Source organism: Panthera pardus, unplaced genomic scaffold (assembly GCF_024362965.1).
Source record: "Panthera pardus isolate Hobbes unplaced genomic scaffold, ASM2436296v1 HiC_scaffold_4, whole genome shotgun sequence".
Lineage (NCBI taxonomy): Eukaryota > Metazoa > Chordata > Mammalia > Carnivora > Felidae > Panthera > Panthera pardus.
This window is the reverse complement of record NW_026526969.1, coordinates 19499106-19525020: the sequence shown is the minus strand read 5'-3', so window position 1 is coordinate 19525020 and position 25915 is coordinate 19499106. Positions and strand designations below refer to the sequence as shown.

General features: G+C 55.0%; 1 protein-coding gene across 2 annotated transcripts; it reads right to left on the bottom strand.

The window, feature by feature from the left end:
- Positions 1–292: 292 nt before the first annotated feature.
- Positions 293–25915, bottom strand: NAA60 (N-alpha-acetyltransferase 60, NatF catalytic subunit). Of its 2 annotated transcripts, XM_019468403.2 has the most exons (8): positions 25792–25915; positions 8558–8673; positions 6511–6640; positions 5070–5166; positions 3798–4032; positions 2389–2738; positions 1538–1646; positions 293–1450 (listed from the first exon to the last, which is right to left on the bottom strand). In XM_019468403.2, exons 2-6 carry the CDS (start codon positions 8665–8667, stop codon positions 2582–2584), a joined length of 729 nt encoding a protein of 242 aa, XP_019323948.1. In that variant the 5' UTR covers positions 8668–8673; positions 25792–25915; the 3' UTR covers positions 293–1450; positions 1538–1646; positions 2389–2581. The 2 variants fall into 2 exon arrangements, with proteins under 2 accessions (XP_019323948.1, XP_019323946.1); XM_019468401.2 differs by having other exon boundaries at positions 293–1646.

The window sequence follows — 25915 nt, the reverse complement described above, 5'->3', positions numbered from 1 at the left end:
GAGGACCGGGCCCAGCTCAAGGCCAAGAGCCGCTCAGAGACCCCAGAACAACAGGCAGCTGCTGAGGACCTTCTGATTGTGCTGAAGCCGGCTGTGCCCCTCAGCTCTAGAACCTCTGCCTCAGGACCGCATTCTCTGGCAGATTACACAAAACAAGTGGCCCTTTCAGCTGGGAGCCATCCTTGGGACAGGGCAGTGCACACGCAGTCTCTGAGCTGTGCTCAGCCACGGGAGCTGAGACCACAGAGGTAGGGCCAAAAGTGCAGCAGGCTGGCACTGGAGAAACAGGATGTGACCAATTAAAGTCTGTTTATTTGTTTGTAATGAGACAAAACACTACAATCTGTTCAACACTGGGCTGGACACTGCAGTGATTGGGGGCAGGGAGGGAGGGGGCAGGGCAAGGCCTCTGAGCTCAATTATGAAAGTCCAAGGCAAAACCTTCCAGAAGACTCTGCCCTTACCCCTCGGGGCAGAAATAAAAATCATACAATCACCGTTGGTTCAGATTAGAGAGGACACTAAACTGGGCCTCAGCATGAAGCCAAGGTCAGTGCACAGGCGGGGATCTCACCCCGAGAGGCACCACCAGTCACGAGGTGGGGAGGGGGGAGAGCGTGTCTCCCGCCCACGGCTTCTCCTCGTCTCGAGGATCCCTCTCTCCTACCTCATGAGTGGAGGTGGCCCCAGACTGTGCAGTTCTGAGGGAAGGAAGCGTGACTGCCCCGGAGGCCCCCCCGGTCTGGCTGTTCCTCCTTCTCCTCTCAGGCCGGCGCGCTGTGGCCACGCCGGGCCTGGCCCTGCTACCCCCTCTCCTCTGGAGAGGAGCTTTGGGGAGCAAGCAGCTTTGGGGAATGGGGGTGAGAGTGACGCCAGAAGCAAGTGATGTTTGCGCGCACCTCCTGGCGCTGATAGCCTCTCCTGTCGCTGCCCCCAGGGGCTGAGGGACCACAAGGCACACGACAACCCCCAGCCCCGAAGGCCAGGTCCCTTTCGACAGACATCCTTTCGGAGCTGCAGCTGGTGGACTTGGGGGACTGGGGAGAAGACCCCCAGGAACCTCCCTGGCACCTGTCCTCAGCCCAGCTCCCTGGGGCAGCCCTGTGCCCTCCGCGACAGTATGAAGCCCCCCGCAGGATGCTGCCAGAGGGCCCGACCTCCCAGCTGAGCAGTGGGGAATTGTTGCGTTATCTGACCTCTCCTGTCAGGGTCTGAGCCCCAGAGCTCTGTGCCTGGGGGAAAAGCCTCCCTGGCCCCGCCCACCGTGAGCCAGCCCTCCATGGACAGGCAGGGGCTGCTCCCCGTACCCCGGGCTTCTGGGAGCCGGTGTTGGACAAGGGTCTGGCACTCCCTTTATCTCACGCCCTCGTTGTTCTGAGGCTCCTCTGTCTTCAGGGTCAAGTCTGTCCACAACACTTGGGTTCCTGCCGTCCATTAGTTCATTCCGGCTCTGGAGGAAGGAACTGGAAGGAATGGGCATCGGAGGGGAAGGGAGCAGTGGAAGGAACAGACCACAGTGGATGCTGCCGCACCTCACCTGGCCAGCGGGGCCGGTGCACGCTCATGGGGGCAGGACCAGGACAGAGGCAGAGGCAGAGGCGGCGGTTTCCACAGGTTACCAGAAAAGAAAGGAGGACTGGAAAAGCCTGTGGAAAAGAAGAGGGGAGCTGGGGTGAAGGCCTCCAGGGAGAGGGCCTGCTCAAGCCTGCATGCCCCGGCCTGGGGCTCCCAGCTCCCCTTGGTCCCTGCACAGATCAGGGCACCGATGAGGACTCAGCCTAGGTGGCCACGGCCCATGTGAATTGGCCCAAACCACCCAAATGCCCTGGGCTGTGTCTGTGGTAAGGGGTGGGTCTTGGGAGTCCCCATGACTCCTGGCTCTGTGGTCGGAGAGGCCAGCTCTCCCTAGCACACATGGCACTCAGGAGTGGCCGTGTATGAGCAGAGCCCTGGTCACGAGGCCCCGCCACCAGGTCCTGTTAGCACGGGCCTGGAAGCACGGCCATGACACTGAAACACTGGATGCTCCTCAGAAGGGGAGCTGAGTGGTTGGGGGAGGGGTAGGAGGGGCCTCATCTGGTACCTTTTTAATTACTGGAACCACATGAACACGTTCTCTTTTTGTAATCGGAGCTCAGAAGTGAAAAGACAGAAGTCCTGGCCAAGGGCTCAAGGACCCTTCTTTCCTTCCTGAAGTTTCTGAAAGTCAGTCAGACTACTTCAGCTCTTGCCACTACTCCCCAACATCCCTGTGCAGCAGGCGCCCACTCAGGCCCTTCTGTTTTTGTTGCGGAAAGAGCCACGGGCTTAATGTCCTGGCACCGCCATCCCCCCATCCCACCGGGTTCGGCTCCCCTGTCCCCACCCCCCCCACGTGCTCCAGCATACCTGTCCAAGACCAGGCATGCCCCACGACGCTCTGCTCCGAGCCCGCGTAGCACCGGGCCTGCAGCTGGGGCAGGCCGACGGGCCCGGCGAGCGGCCACCAGCTCTGTTGCAGAGGACGGAAGTCGGACGGCCAGGAAGGCGGGTTCTGCGGGGTGCCGAAGGGTGGGGCCTGGCGGAGGCCGCCCAGCCGGCGTCACATGGTCCGGCTATACTCGAGGCCACCCTTGGTGGAGATGCTGGACCACGGCAGGAAGCTGCAGAGCAGGCTGTGGGCCTGGCGGTAGAGCCTGTGCGGGATGGAGCAGGGGCTGAGGTTCGCTAGAGCGGAGCCCAGGTGCTGAATGTAGTCCGTGCGGCTCTGTTAAGGAAGATCGACTCGCCCTGCGTGCCCACGCACCCCTGGCGGCACGGTCAGCAGGCCCACGCGGTAAGCCGCAGGCCTGCATGCAGACGCCGCCATTCAGGAAGGAGGCCAAAAGCCCGCTAAGCCGCTGTAGGGTGCTGGAAAGCCTCGTGAGCCGAGCGGCTCCACCGTGCAAAGAAATAAAGGGTGGCACTGGGTCGGAGAGCACCTCCTGGGTGAGCAGAGCTCAGGCACGTGGAAAGGGACGGGGCGCCAGGGGGAGAGGTCTGGCAGGAGAGTGAGTGTCCCAACTTGACCCCGTACTCAGGCATCGGAACGGCAGGGCCCTGGGACAAGGAGGGGGTCACGGTGCCGACCTCCCGGACAGCTGCAAGAGGCCCACGTGCACATGCACGGGGAGCCTGCAGGCCAGGCTTCTCCCTCCTGTTTACGTCCCCGTAAAACGGATAAACCCTAGCCTCGCTCGCCTCATCAGCTTCTTGCTGGCTCACCCTCACACAGCATTCTGGAGCCACATCCTGAACTATTAGGAAGCCTCCTGGCCTCCCAACTGCCCATTCTGCCCAGAGAGGGCGAAAGAGGAGGGAGCGGCGTGTGGGGGTGAGGGGGGACACAGCTCTGGGTGACACGCCTCAGGAAAGGGAGGTCCGAACCCCAGGGCTGCAAACAGCCAGCAATTCTTTTCACCTTGTTTGTTTCCTCCCCTGACTGACAGCACACGGGCCGGGCCCCCTGACGGCAGGGGACCCGCTGTTGTGTTGACAGCTGTGTGCATCTCCTGTGCACCTGGAAAAGGAGGCTCCCAATCGGCATCTGTTGGAAGCATGGATCGTTGGCCAAGGGGGTTAAAACCCACACCTCGTGACGGGTGAAGTCTGAGAAACACTCGAGTACAACCAGATCTAGCCACGGCACGTCCCGTGAGCTTGGCCTCCTGAGTCATGGGAAGGCAACGGCGGCTCCATCTGGTGCATGGGCCCTGGCCCTGCGAGCCACCCTTGTGGCTAGGAAGCCATATCCCTCACCCCTGAGAAGTAAAGGATATAGGATTGTCCAGGGAGGGTGGCCACCATTGATGTAGAGGACGTAGGTGAAGCCATCTTTGAGGACCCCTCGGATGGAGTAGTAATAGGGGAGATAGTGATGCTGCTTAAAGTCTCTGTTTTCGTAGAAGTTTATTGCTGTGTTGTTGGTGGTGAGGACGTGCAGGTAGATGGCTTTGCAGTGGTCCTGGGCGGTGGTTGATATGTGATCCTTTAAGCTCTCGAGTAAGAGGGAACCTGCAGGAGGAGGGACGACAGTCACGCACGGCAGGGCAGGCAGGGAGCAGGAGGCAGATGAGGAAGCGAGACTGCCAGAGATCTCTACAGATCTACAGAGATCTCTGCCACGGTATCACAGACGGAACTCCCGCAACCGCTGTGTCAAAGCCCCTAGAATGCCACGGCCAGATGGGGCTCGTTAGGGGCAGACCATCAGGCATCCGGAACTGCAGATGGGGGTCAGGCAGTTCCCTCAGTGGGGCCGGGCCCATGGCGGAGACTCACTAAGCTTCCAGACATCACCAAGTGCGAACCTGAGTGGAGGGAAAAGGTAGAACGGACAGGCCTGAGTCACAAAGGGAGACTGCTGCCTGCGGGCTTGGGGCAGAGCAGGGGCTTGGAGCGGCACCTGGGGCACAGGCCCCTGCACGTGACGGGCACCTGGCACAGGGCAGCTCGGACTGGCTGTCAATCGTTTTCTACTCTTAATCAGCAACACCTCATGACCTGACATAAACTGTGTGTGTGGTGACCCATTCCCCGACGAGGACATCTGGGAGTGTTGTGAATCTGATCGTTTGGGGGGCGCCTGATGGCTCAGTCGGTTGAGCTTCTGACTTGGGCTCAGGTCATGATCTCGCGGTTCCTGAGTTTGAGCCCCGCATCAGGCTCTGCGCTGACATCGCACAGCTTGCTTGGGATTCTCTCTCCCTCTCTCTGCTGCCACCCCCCACCCCCGCACGCTCTGTCCCTCTCTCAAAATAAATAAATAAACTTTTAAAAAAAGGTCATATTTGGGAATGAAGCCATCACCCAGACGGCCTTTGCTGTTTGCACCTGGCAAGTGGGTGCTAGAAGCAGGGGTCGAAGGCCAATGGGGTGGAGGGAGGTGGGGCCGGGGACCTGCTGGGAGGGGTGGGAGGCCGGAAGTCCACGCAGGACGGGGGGAAGAGCGGGACGAGGGACATTTACAGGCACGTCACCAGCGCATGGGACGTGACTGGACACGGTGGCTGGAGCACACGCCAAACACCGTGAGCACGGCTGTGCCTTACCGATGCCGTGCTTCCTGAACTCCTTGACCACTCCCAGACTCAGAATGTATGCGACCTGTGTGTCAACAGAGAAGTTGGAGGCTAGAATATCTCCATCCTGAAGAAAAAGTCAGAAAGAAAATCAGGTTAACGGCTGAGGGGCCTGGTCCTGGTGCTGGCACATCCCACGGGCCGACTCTCCCACCACAACCCCTGTGGGGTGCTGGGGTAGGAGGGGACAGAGCAAAGATGATGGACAGGCTCCCCCCCCCCCACACACACACAGAGACAAGAGGGTGCAAGGCTTTGCGGCGCAAATGGCTAAACTGAGGACACACACAAAAAGCCGCTCCTCTCGGGGACGTGTGGGGGTGGCAGGACCATAGGGTGTGAGGTTACAGCGGTAACAAGGGAACAACTGCGCGGTGTGGGCACGTACTGGGCACTTGGGACAAGACAGCTGGATGAGGTCTGAAAAGGTTTGTCTCAAGGACCTTACACTGCCCCCAGGTGGTCTCTGAGTAAAGGCGGTGGGGGCTCGAGTGCCCCCCCCCAGCACCCCGTGCGGCCCACACCGGGCAGAGTGACATGGCAGGCCAACCCATGGGTGCTCCTTGGTTCCGGGGATGGCATTTGGAGCCAGGAGAGTCATGAATCCGGCCACCGTGCAAGACGAACCGGAAGCAAAAAGCCCAGGAGGAAGCTGGGATAGAAAGTCACTCCTAACAGAAACTACCTTTGCCACAATCTAGTCACAAGCAAGATGGGGTCCGCTCGAGTGGGTCGGGTCTGTAAAAGGGAGCTGTCCCTCTTCTACTTTTAAAGAAGTAACCGAAGCTGAACAGACAGAACCAATGCAGGTTGTCAGCGGGTTCCTTCCTGTCCTTGGAGTAAATACCCATGTGGGAAACACAGCTCAGTCGCTAAGATGACCAAAATCATTACGCACAATCTTGATCCAACGTGACGACGTGCAACAACGTATTTGTGGCTGTGGCCTCGCACTGTGCGTTCAGAGCAGAGCTTGTGGACACGGGGCCCACAGACCCTCCAGTTCTCAGATCGGGGAGGGGTCTGTGAATCCGGATGAAAGGAAATTCTCCATGTTCCCTAACCTCTTACTGGAACTGACCGTGTCCTTCAACCAACCACAGCAGAGGTGGCAGTTCCATGACACTGCTGCCAGTACAAGTCACAGATCTTTCCAGAGCCCCTGACAACTCCGGGGATTCTCAGGGCATCGCTTACACCCGCCCCCACTTTGAAATGACAGTTGTTAGGAGGCCTGCGGTAGGTCCTTCATTTAACGCGTGGGTGACGGTGCCACGTACACCCCCGAGGCTCATACTCAGTCTGGGCTCCCGGGAGAAAGGGCCACAGAGCAGGGCGCGTGCTTCGGTCACCACCCCCAGCAGGCCCGGCCGGCGACGGGGACCACCAGCTCCTCACCACACATACTCACCTCCTTGTGTATCTTGGTCCTACTTTTTATTTCAGCTACTATCATTCCCACGATGGCGCCCCGGTAGGTGGCGGCGAGGGAAAAGAACTTCTTATTGGAGGTGATATCACGATACCATGAGTCTGGGTACCTGAGGGGGAGGACAAGGTCAGGTGAACACGCTGATGCTGGGCTTCTGGCTGCGGAACCACGGGGGACCCGGGGCCGCTCTGCCCACTGCTCCATGACTGAGAAGGAGTCTGTCTGTCCACCACTCCGTCTACACCAAATGGTCTTCTTAAAGCAGGAATCTGTCTAGACGGCACTGGGGATTTCTGACGGGAAAAATGATTTTTCTATCCTCACGTAAGAGAGGAGAGGAAAAAAACTCCCAATGACGTTCTCTCCACGAGAGCATGACGTGCAGGGGCAGCTGGAAGAGATGACCCTCAGACACTTGGGTCATTTCCAAGAATTCTACGAGACCCCTTCAAGACTGGGGGTGTGGGCCAAGTTCACAGCCAAGTGCATCTGGGTTCACTGCACCTCCCAGGTAGCGATGGGGACGAGCCCTCAAGGGCAGAGTGTGGCCAGGGTTGCCGGGGGCTGTTCACAAGACTCCCCGCCCGGGGGAGCAGGAAAGAGAACATTTTGTGCAAAGGCCCTGGGAGCAGTAATGAAAAGGCAGACTCAGCCACAGCCAGGAGACACAGTCGGGAGGGCTGATGGGGGTGTACATTCGTTTTTTAACTTGGGACAGACAACAAGTAACCCTGAGACGCCTTTCTTGAGACCCAGAGCTGGAAAAGGGTGCCCTACCCTCGCGGTGACATAGCAGAGAGGCCACTGACCACCCACTGGAACGTTCGATGAGACCTGAGCATCGCCCACACCCCTCCCCTGGTCCTCCCCGCACCGTCATCTTCTGACCCCAGAACCCTCGGCTGGTGTGGCAGCTGGGACACGCTGCCACACCACACAGCCCATGGGACTGAAGCTCGCTTCACCGTCATTGGAACCTGAGGCCTAGGGCGCAGGAAGCTGTGAGGAGAGGCAGAGGCTCCAGCCCAGCACGGCTCCACCTGGTGCAGGGTCTGACCCACGCAGGGGACCGCGGGGTGAAAGGACGGCACCCCCGGTGACCCCTGAAGCCGCTGCGCCCACACCCCGAGAAGGCTGACGCTCGCCCTTCCCCTCCCTCCCCGCGCGCGCGGCCGGTGACACAACCCATCAGAGGGCGGGACTCAAGGAAATGCAAGATCTAGTTCGTTTTTAATTTTTAAAAGTTTTTTTTTTAAATGATAAATCCTTGCGATGAGAACCGAGGATTTACTGTCGGCACAGCTCCCCGCACAGTGCTCGCTGCGAGTTCACCCCTGGCACTTACCCAGCTCCCAGCCGGGAGCCTGTAAAATACGAAGTTGCACCTATCTCTCCCACCGCAACCGCTGCACGAGCAGTTAGAGGAGGACAGACTGACGGACAGACGAAGCTGCAGCTGCAACCACCTCCCCACAAACCACTGACAACACCCCGTGACGTGCTGTATGACCTCGCAGGCTTTTATCGTGTACAGGTCTTTAAACAGCAGCAGGATGGGCACAGGGCTGTCTCCTACTCTACTTTTCTCATCTGCCGGCTCATTTGAAAAACAAACACAAAAAAACCCTCATCGACCAACACACCTCTTCTCTTCCACAGGGTTTTCCCCGGCTGAATACTACAGTACTTGCAGGCCCAGAGCCCGACGTGTGCAACCGAGGCCTCACGTTACACTTAAGCTGCTTCTCCGTTTTCTGAATCGTCACCGGCACTGCGCTCGGCAGCTTTTCGGCTAAAGATTCTCCGTAAAGCCCAGGGCGGAACTCTCCGCACAAGGGACACGGTGAGGTGGAGGGAGCCCGATGGCAGGCAGGGCCCGAGGCCTAGCGACAGGCAACGTGACCCCGGGCCGCCACGGCGCTGCCAGGCCGTCCTGGCCTTCGCAGCAAATCTTCGTGCGCGTCCCCCTGCCCGCTCCCCACCCCGACCCTCTGCAGCGCGGGGCAACCGGCGCCGCTCGACTTACTCGATGGGGAACCAGTCGCCGCACAGATGCTTCACGGTGTCTATGTCATCGTGGCAGAGGAGGCGCAGGCTGACCTCGCTGAGGGCGCTGGACGGCACCACCTCTGTCATTCACACCTGCAGGGCGGGAGGCAGCGTCAGGAGGGCGGCCGCACCCCTTCACCGGCCGGCCGGCCCCACCTGTCACCTGTGAGGCAGCAAGACGGGAAAACTAGTCTCATCCCCCGTGGGCGGACGTCTCCTCGTAACCGCACCGAGCGTTTCTGTCCCTCACGACAGTCCCAGCACAGGTGCCAGTTGCCCCCAGGTTGCAGACCAGGACCCGGAGTGCCCACACTTGCCTGCTTCTCCCCAGTTCCTCTTGCCTGTCACCGCCACCCCCCCACCCCCAACCCCAGCCAGCCGTTGCTGAGTCTCTACCACGGAGAGCTCAGGGGCTCACACCCGACTTCTCCTGCCCCTGGCCCCCTCTGGGGCTGCATGGCTAGGTTTCCAGGGGAAGTGGCGCTTGCTGGCTGAGCTGTTCCCCACCCCCCCCACCCCCGCCCCCGCAGACAAAGACTGGGCAGGAAGAGAGCCCGTGAGACAGGCTGAAGTTCAGATCAGGGGTCATGAATTGCTAACAACTCTTTTTATTTTTGTAAGTGTTTTATTTAAGAAAGTTTTAAGTTTATTTTGAGGGACAGCTCATGTTCCCGAGCAGTGGAGGGACAGAGAGAAAGGGAGAAAGAGAATCCCGAGTAGGCTCCACACTATCAGCACAGAGCCCGACGCAGGGATCCATCTCAGGACCTGTGAGATCATGACCTGAGCCGAAATCAAGAGTCAGACACTTAACCGACTGAGCCATCGAGGTCACCCAGGTGCCCCTATTTATTTTACAAAGGATCTTCCATTCCTATTAAAAAAAAAAATTGTTTTGTAAGTAACCTCCACACCCAATGTGACGCCTGAACTCACCACCCTGTGATTAAGACCTGAGCTGAGATCAAAAGTCAGATGCTTAACTGACTGAGCTACCCAGGCGCCTTTAAAAAAAATTTTTTTTTAAGTAATCTCCACACCCAACATGGCCCTTGAACTCACAATCCCGAGATGAAGAGTCACATGTGCTCCACTGACTGAGCCAGCCTGGCGCCTTGCGAACAACCCTTTTAAAAGACCAGGAAAGGGGCACCTGGGTGGCTCAGTCAGTTGAGTGTCTGACTTCGGCTCAGGTCATGATCTTACGGTCCCTGAGTTCGAGCCCCGCGTCGGGCTCTGTGCTCACAGCTCGGAGCCTGGAGCCTGCTTCAGATTGTGTGTCTCCCTCTCTCTGCCCCTCCTCCGCTCACACTCTGTCTCACTCTGTCTCTCTCTCTCTCTCAAAAATAAATAAAACAGTGAAAAAATTTTTCTTAAGTCAGGAAAGTACGTTCAGTCCAGGCTGCTGATGGAGCGGCCTCTTTGTGTCAATTAACGGAAGGGGGGCAGGAAGGCTGGATTCTGACAAAGCGCCTGCATCTCCAGGATTTGCTGACCCCCGGAAAAAGCCTAACCTGCCAACCCAGGTCCAGCAGCCCCACGTGCCCCCAGTGACAGAGCCCGCCCTGTAACCACGAGGTAGAATACACTGACCACTCAGGGTTCTGCCCAAAACGCTGGGCCTGAACTCAGCACACAGGCTTCAGTTTAACGGCACCACGACAGCCAACAAACACGGAATGTGGGGCATCTTACAAGACAACTGGCCCGGTCTCTTCCAGAGATCAGTGTTGTGGAAAGAGAGAGTGTGTGTGTGAGAGAGAGAGAGGGAGAGGGTGAGAGGGAGGAAGGGAAAGAAAGAAAGAAAGAAAAAAAGAAAGAAAGGAAGAAAGAGAAAGAAAGAAAGGGAAGGAACGAAAGTAGACTAAAAAAGACAAGGAGACCCACTACCAAATGCAACGTGTAAACCCCCACTGGGAAAAGAGAACAAATCAAAAGTAACCTGGGGAAATATAAACAGGGGCTGGAGAGCAGACGGTATTGCGAAGCTGCTACTGGCTGTCCCGGACGTGAAAGGGCGTAACTACGTAGGAAGTCTTGGGAGATGCGCACTGAAATACGCTGGACGGAGGCATCGTGGGGTGTGAAACGAACTTGAAGTGGTTCGAGAGACTTCACTACTCAGGAGGCAAACATGGACACGGTGCTAGGAACCACGGGACACGGGCGGCAGATAAGAGACAGTGTGGGAACTTACCGCCCACACATTCCGTTTCTCGACGTGTTCCAACTTTTTCATAATAAATGTTGGGGGACGGGACCCCGGAGAGGACTGTCATTCCCTACCGGCCCCAACTGACTCTAGCAACCGTTCTGTGAGTGTGCACCCAGACAGTCCTGGTGATGCTCAAAGGTCTCGGGGACCCGGAAGTTCAGCCCTCGCCACTCAGCCAGCCCAAGTGAGGGCCTGTGACAATGCTTCAAGGTCACCTGCTCCTGTTGCCCTGACATTGTTAGGGCCCGGTTCCCATGAGACTTCAGGCGTTCCCGTGTGGGTCTCCGGGAAGGACATGTCCTAATGTGCCAACTGCCAGGGCTGATTTCCACTGCCAGGCTTGACCACTGGGACGGTGGGGGTGCCGCTCACCCTCTAAGCCCCGGACACATAACCCCAGCACGCTCTGCTCAGCAACACGGGCCCCTCTGAAGGCCGGCCATGGGACCAGGTGCTGCTAAATAGGCCAAGCGCCAGCCAAGGGCTGGTTGAGGGCAGGAGCCCCTCCGGCTGGGAACGGCAGGGGCTGTGGGGTGGTCTGCAGGGCTGCAGGAGGCAGGGGTACTGTGGCCACACTGGGTTCCAACTTTCCGGCACACGCCAAACTCCCAGGGGTGGGGACCACGCCACCCGACGTGTCCCTCTCGGAGCACTGGCTCGAGTTGAAATGAGAGGGGACTTGCTTTCTCCTCCTCCCTCCGTGTCTTCAACCAGTGCCTGCACACTGCCCGTGTGGGGTCTGCAGGGTGGGGACCCCTCCTGTGGCCCTCCCGGCAGCACCGGGTGCCCTGACGCAGGGATCTGAGGGGGACAGAATGGGACACCCCCTGGGACAAGGAACGGGTTTGTCCCTGCTTGAGGCCTGGTGGACCCCGATAGGTCGTGGGTCAGGCGACAGTCAAGGTAGCACCTGCACCTTAGAAACTGGCGTCTACGGCAGGAGCCCTGCTGGAGACCTGTCACTCAGAAGGGGACAGAGCTGGTCCCTGGATACAAGAGCTTGACGGAGCCCCCAAGAGCTAAGCTGACCCAGAAAAAACCCTCCTTCCGGGCAGGGCACGGACAGCCATTTGTGCTGACATAACAAGGGACACGAACCGTCACCACAGTTAACTTGGGAGGCCTGCTGGGACGAGGCAGCCCCATCTGTGGGTCGGCATGTATCTGAGTTCTCAGAACCAAACACAAAACGAAACCCAAGCACGGGGCGCCCGGACGCCTGGCTGGTTCAGCCGGTAAAGCACACTACCCTTGATCTCAGGGTTGTGAGTTCAAGCCCCACACTGGGCATGGAGCCTACTTAAAACAAAACAAACAAAAAAAACACAAACCAATACAGCAACCAAGCAACAAAAAATATCACCAGACTAAGCAAATCTGACCTTCCCACACTGCTTGCTTTTTTTCTTTCTTGGAATGCGCCTTCAGAAACAAAACTCTGTCCAGCCCGATCTCGGGGTCAACAACAGATCCACTGTTTGTTTGGTTCCTAAACAGTGGGGCTGTTCCAGTCCTCCGCTCGTCCGTGGCCGTCCGCTCCAACCCGTCCTCAATGGTATCCAGGATGCGGCCTGTGGCCCAGAACGTTCCAGTGTGACACCAGGAACCTCATGCCTCTCAACTGGCCAGCCACCTCTTGGGAAATGGACCGGTCAACCGAAAGTGTCAAATCCTGAGTTTTATGAGTCATCCCCGTCCAAAATATAGACTAGCGGTCACTGGATAGGCTGTGGTTCCCCAGTCATCCCAAGCAAAGGGCCGTTTTGTCCCAAAGAACCTGAGTGTACGGGCTTGAGGGGTCCGCCCACCAACGGCAGGATGGACCCCCGCAGTCAGAGTCGGGTACAAACTGCCACTCCCCTGCAGGTTTCTGTACAACCCGCAAAGCAGGGGTAACTCTCCCTTGTCCCACAAAAGGATGGATTCGGACATTGAGCCTGGACTTGTCTCTGGCTTGGCCTTAGCCAGCCAGTCTGAGTTGCCTCTAAAATAGAAAGGGTGAGGCCCCAGAGGGCAGGGCTGACGCTGGAACGAGCCACTGACGCCAACGGGCTGGGAGCTGAAGAGGAAGAGCCCATTAACGTGGGCTGCTGGTGACCACCAGCCGCTAACTAGCACCGTCTGGCCGGTCCAGAGACGTTCCCTTGAACTTTATTGAACATCAATCCTGGTTCAGGGCTGGAGGCACCACACCAGTTCAGGCTCACCTGAACTGGAAAGAGGCTTTCACCTGCTGACCCCCCATTCCCCTTAGCTGGATTCTGAATCCATGCGGTATACCTGTGACACTTAATTTTCTTTAATGTTTTATGTTTGTTTATTTTTGAGAGAGAGAAGGGGGGAGGGGCAGAGAGAGAGAGAGAGAGAGAGAGACGCAGAAACTTAAGCAGGCTCCAGGTTCCGAGCTGTCAGCACAGAGCCTGACACAGGGCTCTAAACCACAAACCGTGAGATCACGACCTGAGCCGAAGTTGGACACTTAACCAACTGAGCCACCCAGGTGCCCCTACCTCTGACACTTTAAAAAAAAAAAAATTCTCCGGCACAACACACAACACACACACACACACACACAAAGTCTCTAAAACAACAACTGAAGGTGCCATTAACCTTGTAAGGTATAAAAATAGTGTTGTACAGAAAATGTCTATATTCATGTTTTATATTTTTTAAATACTTATTTATTTTTGAGAAAGAAAGAGACAGAGTACAGTGGGGGAGGGGCAGAGAGAGACACACACACACAGAATCCGAAGCAGGCTCTAGGCTCTGAGCTGTCAGCACAGAGCCCGACACGGGGCTCGAACTCACGGATTGTGAGATCATGACCTCCCGAGAATGTCCATATTCTTTAAGGCCTCCCGAGAATGTCCACATTCTTTAAGAGATGCATACTGGATATGCAGAGGCAAAACGACAGACTATCCTGTAACTTAATTTAGTTGGAGCAAAGTTAGGGTTAGGGCTAAATGTTAGTAACCGTCCAATTGGATGAGAGTACACGAAGGGACTGTTTGAAAATGTTCCTAATCGAGTAAACGACTTTCCCACAGAGGCGGAGTGTCAGATATAGATGGCAGGTGTGCCAGGCGACGGATTTAAACGCCTCTGGCACCTGGAAAAGCAGCACCACACCCCGCAGGGACGCCCGCCGCCTCTGTGCACCTCCTCCCCCGAAGAGCGAGTTCTCTCAAACCAGGGCTGGTTCACTGACCCACACTCTGGATCCCAGGTGGGTGTGGCGGCCGGTCCAGGGGGTTATGGGCTCAGTGAATACTGCCGAGGACCCGAGTTAAGCAGCCCTCAAACTCCTCTGATGTTTTAAAGAGCGACAGGACACTCACCATGTAGTCCTAGGACACAGGGCACTGTTTTAGGAGCTGGCTTGAAGCTGCCCAAGATGCTATGCATGTGCCACAGGGTCAGTTCAGGGCAACTCCTTCCCCTTCCGGCCAAGAGAACTGGGAAGTGCAGGAAGCCCCGGCCCAAACCCGGAGCCTCTGAGTCACAGGTCAACAGCCCCACATCATCCAAGGCCAACGACAAGCCCTGTCCCTCAGTGCAGTCTTTCCAGAGAAGGCTCCTGAGACGAGGGGCACCCCCCTCTCCCTGCTGCAACAATCTCAGGGGAAAATCCCGGTGGACAAACCCCAACACGTCACCAGCTGCCAATCCAAGTGGCCAAACAGGATGATCTATAAATATCAACACCCCAACAAGGACACAACTCCTCCCCTAAATTGAGCAAAGGAGGGAGGGTGAGTGGGAGTCCAGTACGGACTCACCGAAAACAGCCCTGAAGTGGAAGCAACCCAAACACCTGTCAATGGATGACCACACCAATAAAATGTGGTCTGTCCACACACTGGACATTTATACTGACCCCGGCTACGACAGGGATGAACACTGAAGACCCGATGCTGAGCAGAAGCCAGACACAAAAGGCCACCTATCTCAGGATTCTAGTTACAAGAAATGTCTAGAACAGGCAAATCCAGAGAGACAGGAAGTAGAAGTGTGGTTGCAGAGGCTGGCAGCGCTGGAGGGTGGTGGCTACGGGGATACGATTTCTTTCGGGAGCGGTGAAAATGTCCTGAAGCCGAACGTGGTGACGGATACACAGCTCTGTGAGCGCACTGTAGACACTGAACGGCACTCTCTCAGCAGGTGGAGTGGACAGCATGTGGAGGAGATCTCCATCAAGCGGTTCAAAACAAAACCGAACTAATCCTGACAGGGAATGCTAGAGTCTTTCTGAAGGCAGTCACAGGAGATTCTGGAGACCATCAGAAGCTTTCCAGCCCGCAAGTCAAACTGCAGGGACCCACACCAGTGCCCACTGGAGGGGGCGAGGGGGGACCCAGACCTTGCCACCGTCTGTGCCAGCCCGGTAGGGTGGGGACCCCTGGGAAGACAAAGCTGAAGACCAGGGAGCCCGGCAGGAGATACAGACTTAGAGACGGGGAAGAGCTGCCAGTGCGCCAAGGCCAACCTGGTAGCTTACCCCCGATTTGGGCCGATCCTAATTAGTTCACACTGGAAGGAAAAAAAGTCGGTCATTGTGCAAGAAGCGATCACAGGAAGCTACTGAGTCTCAGCCAAGAATATCTGTGCTGTCTGTGAGTTTTCACAGGGTAGCAGCTTAAACGCTTTTGAGAAAGGAAACATCACACGCACACCCCATCCCACCCCCCAGTGAGAAATCAACACAAACCACAAATCACCAGATGAATCTAAAAATCAACCCTCAGCTCCAACATTTGGCCTGTGCCAGGAAAGTTCACGTCCTCCTCTTTCCAGGAACAGCTCTCTAGACAGTTCATCTGGTGCTGGATGGGCTCGAGCCAGCCCGAAACGGGGTGCCGTGACTGCCTGCCCTCACTGCCCTTGGCAGAGCCCCAGGGATCTCACTGGCCGTGCCCCACTGTGCTCTTGGTCCCCGGCAAACGTGCTCTGAGCTCCCACGGAAAGGAGGTGCGGGACAGGACGCAGTCGGCACACTCCCACCAGACCCTCCAGCACAGCGAACGGAATGAGCGGAGCAAGGGCAGCCAGCAGCCGGCGATCAGGATGGCCACAGCCAGGAAGCCAGGCCTCGACTTGTCAGGTTGCCTGAGGCTGGGGACCTGGGAGGCTGGGGGCGGGGCACTTCCTGAGGGGACAGGATGTGGTCTTTCTAGGTGGCGGTGGTGGTTACACACACAGATGCGCGTACATACACACACGCTGAAACTCATCAGGTGCATTCTGTCGTGTGTGTAGTGAACTTCGATAGAACTGATTTTATTTTATTTATTTATAAAATTTTTTTTTAATGTTTATTTATTTTTGAGACAGAGACAGAGCATGAGCAGGGAGGGGGCAGCGAGAGAGGGAGACACAATGTGAAGCAGGCTCCAAGCTCTGAGCTGTCAGCACAGAGCCCGATGCGGGGCTCGAACTCTCGAACCATGAGATCATGACGTCCGAAGTCGGACGCTTAACCGACCGAGCCACCCAGGCGCCCCCGATAGAACTGATTTTAAAAGATTTTTTAAAAACCCCCTACCGTGAGGCCTGATAGCAAAGGATGACATTCACAATACACGAGCATCTCTCATATCCTGGGATTTGTCAATCTTTCCCTAGTACCCTTGGGACAAGGCTCTTGACCAAAGTGGCAGGATTTGTTCCCAGTCTGACTTTCAAGAAAACCACTGGGCTCCAAGATACACACCGATTTGTGGATTCTCATGTCCTGTTAAAAGTACTTCCATGTTTTCATAAGCCTTCATCTAAAAATAGAAAGTCACTTTCAACTAGGGGAAAATGCAGCATTTATAGTGCCTAGTGTGTCCCAGCCCAACTGACAGCGGGTGGAGAAAAGGACAGGAAGGCAGCGAAAGGGAGAACGCGGCTCACGGTTGTCGGACAGGAAGGAAGGGAGTCGGAGGACGAGCGTAGAGATGGCAGCGGTGCATGCGAGATGCCGGGGTGGCAAGTGGGTGATTCACAGACAGAGAGCAGGACAGGGAACCCACCTCTGGCACCTGAAGGAACCCCCACTTATTCTTCCAGAACCTTCCACCATGCGCCAGTCTCCTATTGCTATGGGCTCCTCTTGGGGCTTATGGAGCAAGGATCCTGGTGATTCACTAGAGAACAGGGGCCCACGGGTGAAGCCAGAGCAGAGGCCCCCGAATCGGGCCTCCATCTAAGCCCTGGGATGCTGGTGGATGTGACACTGAAGCCACAGACACAAAGGCCACATTTCAGCACGCCTCCCTACAAGACACAGGCACATCTACACTACAACAGCAGGGACCCCTTATGCAAGGAACCCAAAGTTCGCTCGGATCGTGAAGCTAAAACATGAAGCTGCGAAGGTCCAGGCTTGTGTGACGATTCTTGCCCAGATTTCCGGGGTCTGCATTCTGCCCCTGACCTCTGGGGGGCAGGGTGGCTGAGTGAAGCAACTCAAGGAGGGACAGAAACCAGATTCTCCAAGATGCAAATGAAGGGCCTGCCTGCTCACCTGCTCTGTCCTTTCTCGGTCCCCGACCACATCCTCAGGAGGCTGTCTGCAAACCCTGTCCTCCTTCTCTGCTGAAATGACCTCCCTGGTCCCTGTACGAAAGGCCACTTTTCCCTGAGGACTCCCAGGTTGTAGGAGAGGGTAGTGTCTGGACACCTGGGCACCGCCTCTGAGTGCTCAGCCAGAGGGACAGAGTGAAAGTGGAGGAAAGGCCACCAAGATGTCCCCAACGTCCGCCGGGGCACTTTCCATCTCCCTTCCACTGCCAAGTGCTGGGAACTCAGAACCTGCGGGCTGAGAACGAACTGTTCCACTTCCCAGAGGGGTTCCAGGCCATCACGAGGTCCACAGGGCACTCCACTCCCGCTCCAGGCAAGGAGGCTGGGACAACCCTGTTTCTGGATGCCCCTTGCCTCGTGCCCCAATGCCCCAGGTCCACAGGGCTTCTGCCTTCTTCAGAGGCACTGCCTCTCGGTCTCACACAAGCCACATTCAACTTGTAAAAACCACCCCATTCTCTTAATGCCTTGGCAGGTACTCTGGCCTCTCCCCTTGCCCTTAGCCGGATATTCGGGCCAGCCATGACCACACTGCACCCATTAGCACTCCTAGAACCTTCCCTTCCTTCTCTTCTTTTACTCCCACTGGTTCAAAAGGGTCCTTCCTCCTTGCCGAGGCTAGACCACCCTCCACTTATGCTCTGGATGCTATGCCCTGTGCTCTCAGACCCTGCAAGGAGGCTGGGGTCACTGTGACCCCAAGACAGCTGTCCTGTATGTGCCTCTGCTTTCTTACCTGCAGCTGCGAAGATGAAATGAGACGGCCCCTTCCCAAGGGCCACCCCACATTCCCGTCCCTGGCCCAGCTCCACATCCCCTCCTGCCCTGCCCACCCACCCCCTACTCTGGGGACTGTGTGTACCTGCTCTTGGACAGGCCTTCCCGCCACCAGCTTCCCTTCAACATAACCCGCGCCGCCACCTTCCTGCTTTATTCCTGACCGTCTCAGGCCGGCTTCTACCCCAGCACACGCGCACAGGGCACAGGCAGCTCCCCCTCTCTGGAAGCCAGCAGCCTCCTTGAGAATCTCCTCTCTAAACCCTCTAAAGCTCACGACTTGGTCCATCCCTTTTCTGAACCCTCAGTCCGTCACCCACGACGAAGTACCACCATGGCCTTTCCTGGAACTCCAGGCATCTTCTCAAGTGAGGCTCGAGGGAAGATTAGCACAAGCTCGCCCACAGCGCGAGCGTTAGACACAGGGCCCTCAGGAATGTGAAATTCTGCAGACGCCAGGGTTATAGGCTTGAAAAACCCAACAGTAATGAGCTAACCTCTCGCCTTTAGGATGGGTAGGGGGACGGAAACTAAGGCAGGGATGGATTCAGGACCCTGCCTTGCAGCACAGCAGTAAAATGGGCTACAGGGTTCAAAGGAGCCCCAAGGGGCAAAGGGAGCACGCTTCACAGCCCAGCTGTTCACACGGGCAGCTGCTCCGGCAGGCTGGGCTCCTCCCAAAACCTCAGTGCAGGAGCAACGTGAATAATTTACAAGGGGACGCAAACAGGCAGCTGGCGTTCCGGTTCCAAACAGCCGCCCTCTAAGAACCCACCTCCTCACGCTGAGGGGAGCCCACAACTCTCACATACAATTTTCTCCAAACGCAAAGTCACGATACTGGAGGATTCCACTTGTAGAACATTCTAAAACCAGCTAAAGGGATCGATGGTGACAGAAATCAGAAAGTGGATGGGATGGGGGAACTGAGAAGGGGCAGAAGGCAACTAGCTGGGGGGATGGTGATGTTCTGTGCCTCCTTCCACTACGTCAAACACATGGCTCTGCTTAAGATCTGGGCAGGGGGTGGGGCATGTGGGTGGCTCAGTCGGTTAAGCATCCGACTTCGGCTCAGGTCACAATCTCACGGTTCCTGAGTTCGAGCCCCACATCGGGCTGTGTGCTGACAGCTGGGAGCCTAGAGCCTGCCTTGGATTCTGCGTCTCCCTCTCTCTCTGCCCCTCCCCTGCTTGCATGTGCACGCTCTCTCTCAAAAATAAACGTTAAAAAAAAAAAAAAAGATCTGGGCGGGGGGCTACACATTAATTATAAGCTAGTGGTAAACATTACAGTCAGGTGCCAAGTTCTCAGCCAGGGGCCAGAGAACTTGGGGTACAGGCACTTGACAGCTGGGACCTCCTCCAGATTCTCAAGGATGAGAAAGCAAAGACAAAAGCCTCTGTCAAGTTCAGAGGACCTCTTGCATTTTGGAGCTTTGCTCTTTAGTTTTACTTTGTGCCTCAAGACGACATAGATCTTATTTTGTCTTAAATTTATTTTTCCATTTTGTTTTCCCTCATGTCCAGATGTGGAGGGCATACGCTCAGACCACCCGAGCCCCCTTGGGAAGGCTACGTTGCTCAAGACAGTCGGAGAGAACCCTCTGGCTGTTCCAAGGGCCTGCATCACAGCAGTCGGGCCAGCGAACTTCCACAAAGGTGGCAGACAGGCAGCCAAAGGACTATTTGCCTTTTGTGTCCCTACTTGGTCGGTGTCAAATCCGGAGAACAAAAGCCCAGATCTACGGTGAGACAATGATGAAGAGGAAGATGAGACAAGACTATGAGCTGGGAGAAAAGGGGACACTGGAACAGGGGGCCAGAGATGTGGAGCCATGAGCAGACCCCATGGTCGCCTCACGGGAAAGCTCCAGATGTGTTTCATCTTCCCAGAACAGAAAATGAGCGTGGAGATGAGCCTCTGCTGCCAGCTCGTACGTTCTCCAAGACCGAGCTCAAGGCTGGAGACAGCAGGCCCAAAGGATGGCCTGGTAAAGAAGCGCTTTTGCCCCGAGGCTTTTTCAGCTGGGATCACGGTAAGAGGCCGCTTGACAAGGTGCACCCAGAGTGTAATTCCCAGTTCTGATCCAGTGAGTGGTCAACTAGTTTGGTTTAACAACAAAAACACCTGTAAATACCACATTTGGGGGGAGAGGAGAAATCAAAGGGTAACGTATTTAAGAATGTATTTAATCTACGTTCTTTTTTTTTTTTTTTTTAAGTTCACTGATTTTGAGAGAGACAGAGCATGAGTGGGGGGCGGGGGAGAGCAGGGGCAGAGAGAGAGACAGGGGAAAAAGAATCGCAAGCAGGCTCAGTGCTGTCTGCGCAGAGCCTGACACGGGGCTTGAACTCACAAAACTGAGATCGTAACCTGAGCCAAAATCAAGAGTCAGATGCTTAATGGACTGAGCCACCCAGACGCCCCCTAATCTGCATTCTTGACTATCACCCAAGACTGGACCCTGTCTAGGGCTCAAACCCAACCAAGACTGTTTGTTTCCCCGCAGGCCACCAGCAATTCTCAATTCTCAGCACTGCCAGGGGCAGTGGTGACACAGACCCAGGTGGTAGCTATTCACTCTGAAAGGAAAAAGTACTCCAATGGGGGAGTCAGGTATCAGTAACCCTGCCCGCCCCCCTCCCCACTGCCCCCAGCAAGCCAGGCCTCCCTGTCTTCCTTCAGCATTTCCACCTCTGCTGGGTTTTGTTGTTGCATGGGGGTTTTTAATCTCCGCTTCTCTGGCTTTGAGTCTAGGATCCTCCAGAATCAAAGAGACGTTAATTATGAAAGTGGGTCAAATTTGGTATAAGTTAACACTTGATCATGAGGTTAACTTATTATTTTTTAAAAGTAATTCGACCTCCTGTCAGCATTTGCCTCTGGAATTATGGCAGACGTCTGTGTTCCACATCACTCATTTCTGCATTACTTGAGCTTTTTTTTTTTTTAATGAGCTTGAACTATTTTTATTTTCAGAAAAAAAACAACTGTCAGATGGTATGTGAAAATCGTGAATATGCTTTTATTAAAATTATCTCATGGGCTTTTTTTTAATTAGCAACAACTGGGAAGTTTTACAGTGTCTCTTCAAATTATAAGGCGAATGGTTACCCATTTTGCTCCAAAATACTATCTCTTAGTGCCAACTTTTAAACCCTAGACCCTCGAAATAGCAGGGCATTTTGTGCACCGATACCAAGAACAAATGTTCTAAACACACACTCAAAGCTGTAATGGAGCAGAGAAGGTAGTTGTGGATGAGGATGCCAAACAGAATTATAAACATATTTTAAAAAGTACACCTGAAAAACAATTTTAGTGGCTATAAAAAATCCAAATAAAAAAATTATAAGTTTTAGATGACCATTTTTTAAAAAGGTTAAAAAAAGAAAAAAAAAAGAAAAAAAAAACATTCCCCGAGCACTGAATGGCTGGCTCAGTCAGTAGAGTGTGCAGCTCTTGATCTCAGGGTCATGAGTTCGAATCCCACGTTGGGCATGGAGCTTACTTAAAATAAAATGAAAATAAAAAAATAAAAACATTCCCCTTTTCTTGAGGGAAGGAAATGCTCTTATAAACCTTTTTGTTTTACTAAGAACACACGTTCACAGTAAAGAAATTCACGTGCCATGTAAAGCACAACTAAGAATCCCCTATATACCCCATGGTTTCTGCTGTTTCCTACAAGATAATGATTCTCCCCCTCCCCCCAACGGAAAGGGCTTGGCTGATAAGGGACCAAGGGGCCTTTTGGGGCCCTATGTACACAGGTACATTTATGCCGTGACCATTTATCAAGCAGTGTGCTTTTCTGCAGACACACATCAACGAAGGTGTTAAAAATGGGAGGCCAGAGGAGAAACCAAGCACTGTAATGTGAAACTAAGAATAGAACCGGCAGGGGCTCTCTGACCAGCAAGCCCTGCCGAAGAGTTCAAAGAAAGTCAGGAGTGGCTCCAAAAAGAAACAAGTCTGAAAGAACTATCCAACAGCCCTCCCATGAACACAACAGAAAAGATGTAAATACTGCTGCATTAACATTTTCCAACTTTCTTTCCAGTACCTAAAGGACAATTACCCACAGGCTATTTTATATGATGAAACTGCTTTCTTTTTGGTTCTTTTCAAGATGGGCTCAAATTTCAATATGCTGCTGCCCAAATAGATCACGTTTCAGGAATTCAGGAAATAAAAAAGAGGGACAGGATTTGATTTTTAACAACAGTAACTATTCGACAAGAAATAGAACCGGTGTAACGTGGTTTGTCGCAGATGACAAAATACTTTTCTCTGGTCTTCCTGTGGAAGCAGAGGGAACAAAGACTTCCTCAGACCGTTGTACTGTGTCCCCTTCCACAACCACCTCCTCTGCTTCTCTACAACTGTGAATCTGTGTTTACAAGGTTCATTTCTCGCATCAGTACACAAAATGCCACACTATTCTGAGGCCACGGGGTTAAAAGCTGGCACTAAGAGTCCATTTTGGGGCAAAATGGGTAATCATTCTTACAAGTTGAAGAGACATTTAAAAGTCTCTGCGCTGTCGCATTCACAGGTGGCTTCCCCCCCCCCCCCCCCCCCACCGGCCACATGGGCCCTGCCGGAGCTGGAAGTCAGTCTCAGGTGAAGACATGAGGAATCTGAGATGCTGACAGGATGCAACCAGGGAACTGGCCCCCACTCGCTGTTACTCCTTCTCTACCCGACCATCTATCTCAGCTCAGTGCTGTGGCCACCGCGGGTGACTGTGCATGCCGGCCAGCCTTTTCGGCACGCAGGCTCCATCGGGGCACCGGTTCGATGGTTGACTTGGACCCCAAACCACTTCATGCAGAAAGCCTGCCTCCGTGTTCACACTTCCTTCCTATCGTTCCACAAGCACTGAGCAGACGCCTTAAGGTCCACACCAGAATGCTAACTACCGTATGCTCGCTGGGGTTCCCAATGCATGGGTCTCTCTTTAATCAGCTGTGTGAGATAGCTGGGCTTCAGCTAATCCTGAACTGGCCTGCCAGCCAGCTCCTATCAAAAGTCACGCTAATAAAGGATGAGATTTAGGGAAGGAGGCCCGATCCTGGCATTATCAAAGACACTTACAGACATTTGCTGGGGGGAAAAAAATCAGCATTTAAGCTTAGCCAGAAAGAAGTCCAGCATCACTTTGCAGATTGAAAGCAACGCGCACGGACGTAAGCAAGACCAGCCTTGACACAGAGTCGATCGCCCAAGCTCCCTTTCTGCAAACAAGGGATGGACATCAAAAAATCTCGAGGGCTTTGTGGATTCCTTCTAGAAACAGATGTCGAGGGAAGATAGTGGAGGTAAAACGTAAACATGGAGCCACCACTTCAGAGAAGACGCTGCCTCGGAGGCAGCCAGCTTTCTATCCAGGTAGGAGAACTGTCACCAAGAGCTGAGGACCTCTGGGCTATCTCAGCACTGCAAAGGCACGTGCCACCCTAAATGCAGAGCTCTGAGGACTCTGAGCTGTGTCACCAGCAGCGGCTGCACCGTCAGCGTTCTGGGTCCCCTCTAAACACACCTCAGGGTGCCAGAAACCAAAATGCTGCTAATGGTACACCGAGGCTCAGGCAGTCTCAGGGCCGAGTCCCCAGGGAGCAGTGAGAGCATCACCTCGTAGGTATCTTTTATCTCTCAAATCTCCTAGCATCCAGGAATTTTTTTACATCCCAGCCGAAGGCACGCTGTCGCTAAGTAACTTCAGGTCAGATCTGAAGTTTGCGAGGTGGGTCTGGTTGACGTAAACAGGTGACAAAGTCACCGCAACTTATAACCAGAAGAGGTAAAAGCTACAAACAGACCTTTTAAAAACGCGTCAGTACTTTTAGCAGTGCCTGGGTGGCTCAGTCAGTTGAACATCCGACTCTTGATTTCGGCTCAGGTCAGGATCCCAGGGTTGTGGGATCAGACTCTGTGTCAGGCTCCGTACTGAGTGTGAAGCCTGCTTGGGATTTTCTCTCTGTCTGTCCCTCTGTTCTGTCCTTCTGCCCCTCTCCCCGCTCATGTGCTCTCTCTCAAAAATAAATACACTTAAAACAAAACATGTCTACACTTTTTATTCTGGCCTGTTAACACTACACCACGCCTAGACTTAGTTTTGTACAAGTTTTAACAGTCTACATAGAATCCCAGGGTGTCTCCAAGCTCAGGGGGATGGAGTTGTAGCAAACTATGGCCCGACGAGGAGGCCGCTCAGGCACGCTGCATTTTCAAGGGCCGATCTGCACGCTGATTCTAAACAAAATCCCTAAACAAGGTGAGTGAAGACCTATGTGCTCTGCCATGACTGATCCGTCCATCTGGAAAGATGACCCTTGAGTTTCGCCACCTGTGAATTTCGTCTAGTGTGTAATCCCTTCTCTTCTAAACTTAAAGCAATTCAGAGACTTTCATGAGAGAATATGTTTTTGCTCCAGCCCCTTTTAGTTCAATGTTGCTCAGAACTCCCCTTCTTCGTGCCTCACGGGGCAAACAAATAACTTCTCACACTTATCTCTACATCACAAGATGCCACAGGGATTGTGGTATTTCTGTAGATGACCCGGAGTCACAGAACTTTCCTGGATCAGTTAATCATTAACTAGAAGTTTTCTGCCTTCAGCCCTCTGGTGAGACTTCTGCAACCAGCAATGTTCTCTCCAGTTCTGAGGCTCCAATTAACCACCACCTGGGGACACAGGGAGCTACTGTGTGGGGCTGCTATCCTTCCATCAGGACCACTGACTAACAAAATCTTATGGCTCAGGACTTGGCAGAATTTAACAGATCGATGAAGCTGCCAATGCCCACGTTTATTGCAGAGTAACTCCGGGTCCTGGGCTCTGTCACCCGCGGGGCACACAGATACGTGTGTGCTGTCAGTGGTCCAGAGAAGGCTCACAGCCTCCCTCACAACTTTCCCACCGGGCCACATCACAGGGGCTACAGACCCCCACCCTTCCTTGAGAAGTGCCCGATCTGGCGGAGAAGGTCGGGGCTGTCCTACGATCTGCGTGCCGGTCTGTAAACTACCAGAAACGAAAGAAATTGATTTGTCTTAAAAACAAAAGGTACAGCTGAGGACGAAAGAGTCGGGAGATGAGGAAGACAGAGCCCCAGGCTTTCAAGAGTTCACAGGAGGGCAAACAAGTCAGCAAAAAACTACAATCCGTGCAACAAGTACCAAAGCGAAGGTAGAGCAGGCCAGGCGGCGGCAAACCGCCGAACTGTGAAAAGGCCAGGCCCTTCACCAGGAGGGAGACCCGGCGGGTCTGCCCTCTGGTCCCAAATTTCCCCCACGAACTCGTCCAGGGCCCTGGCCCGGAGGCGCCCCGGGAAGGGGTGCTGGGGGCACGCGGGGAAGCGCGCCGGGCACTCTACAGGCCCTCTTTACCCCGGGCCGGCGCGAGCCCCGCGGGCCCCTCGGCACCCCGCGGACACGCCTGGGCACCCAGCGGTGTGGGCCGCGCGCGCCCCGGCCGTCCCACGCCCCGCCACAGCCGACTCGCGTCCCCACCTCCCCCAGCCGGCTCCCCAACTCCCCCGCCCGCCCGCCCGGTGCGCGCTGCCCCTTCCTCCCTCACGACCCCAGCCCCCGGCCGGGCCCAGCGCTCCCACCGCAGACCCGAGCCGGGGGACCTCACCTCTGGCAGGAGCCGGCGGCAGCGGACGCCGTCGTGGGGCTCAGCGCATCCTGGGGTCACAGGCAGCCGAAAAGTGAGGCCGCGCGAAGCCCGCAACGAGTTATGTAACCGGCAGGGGCCGCAA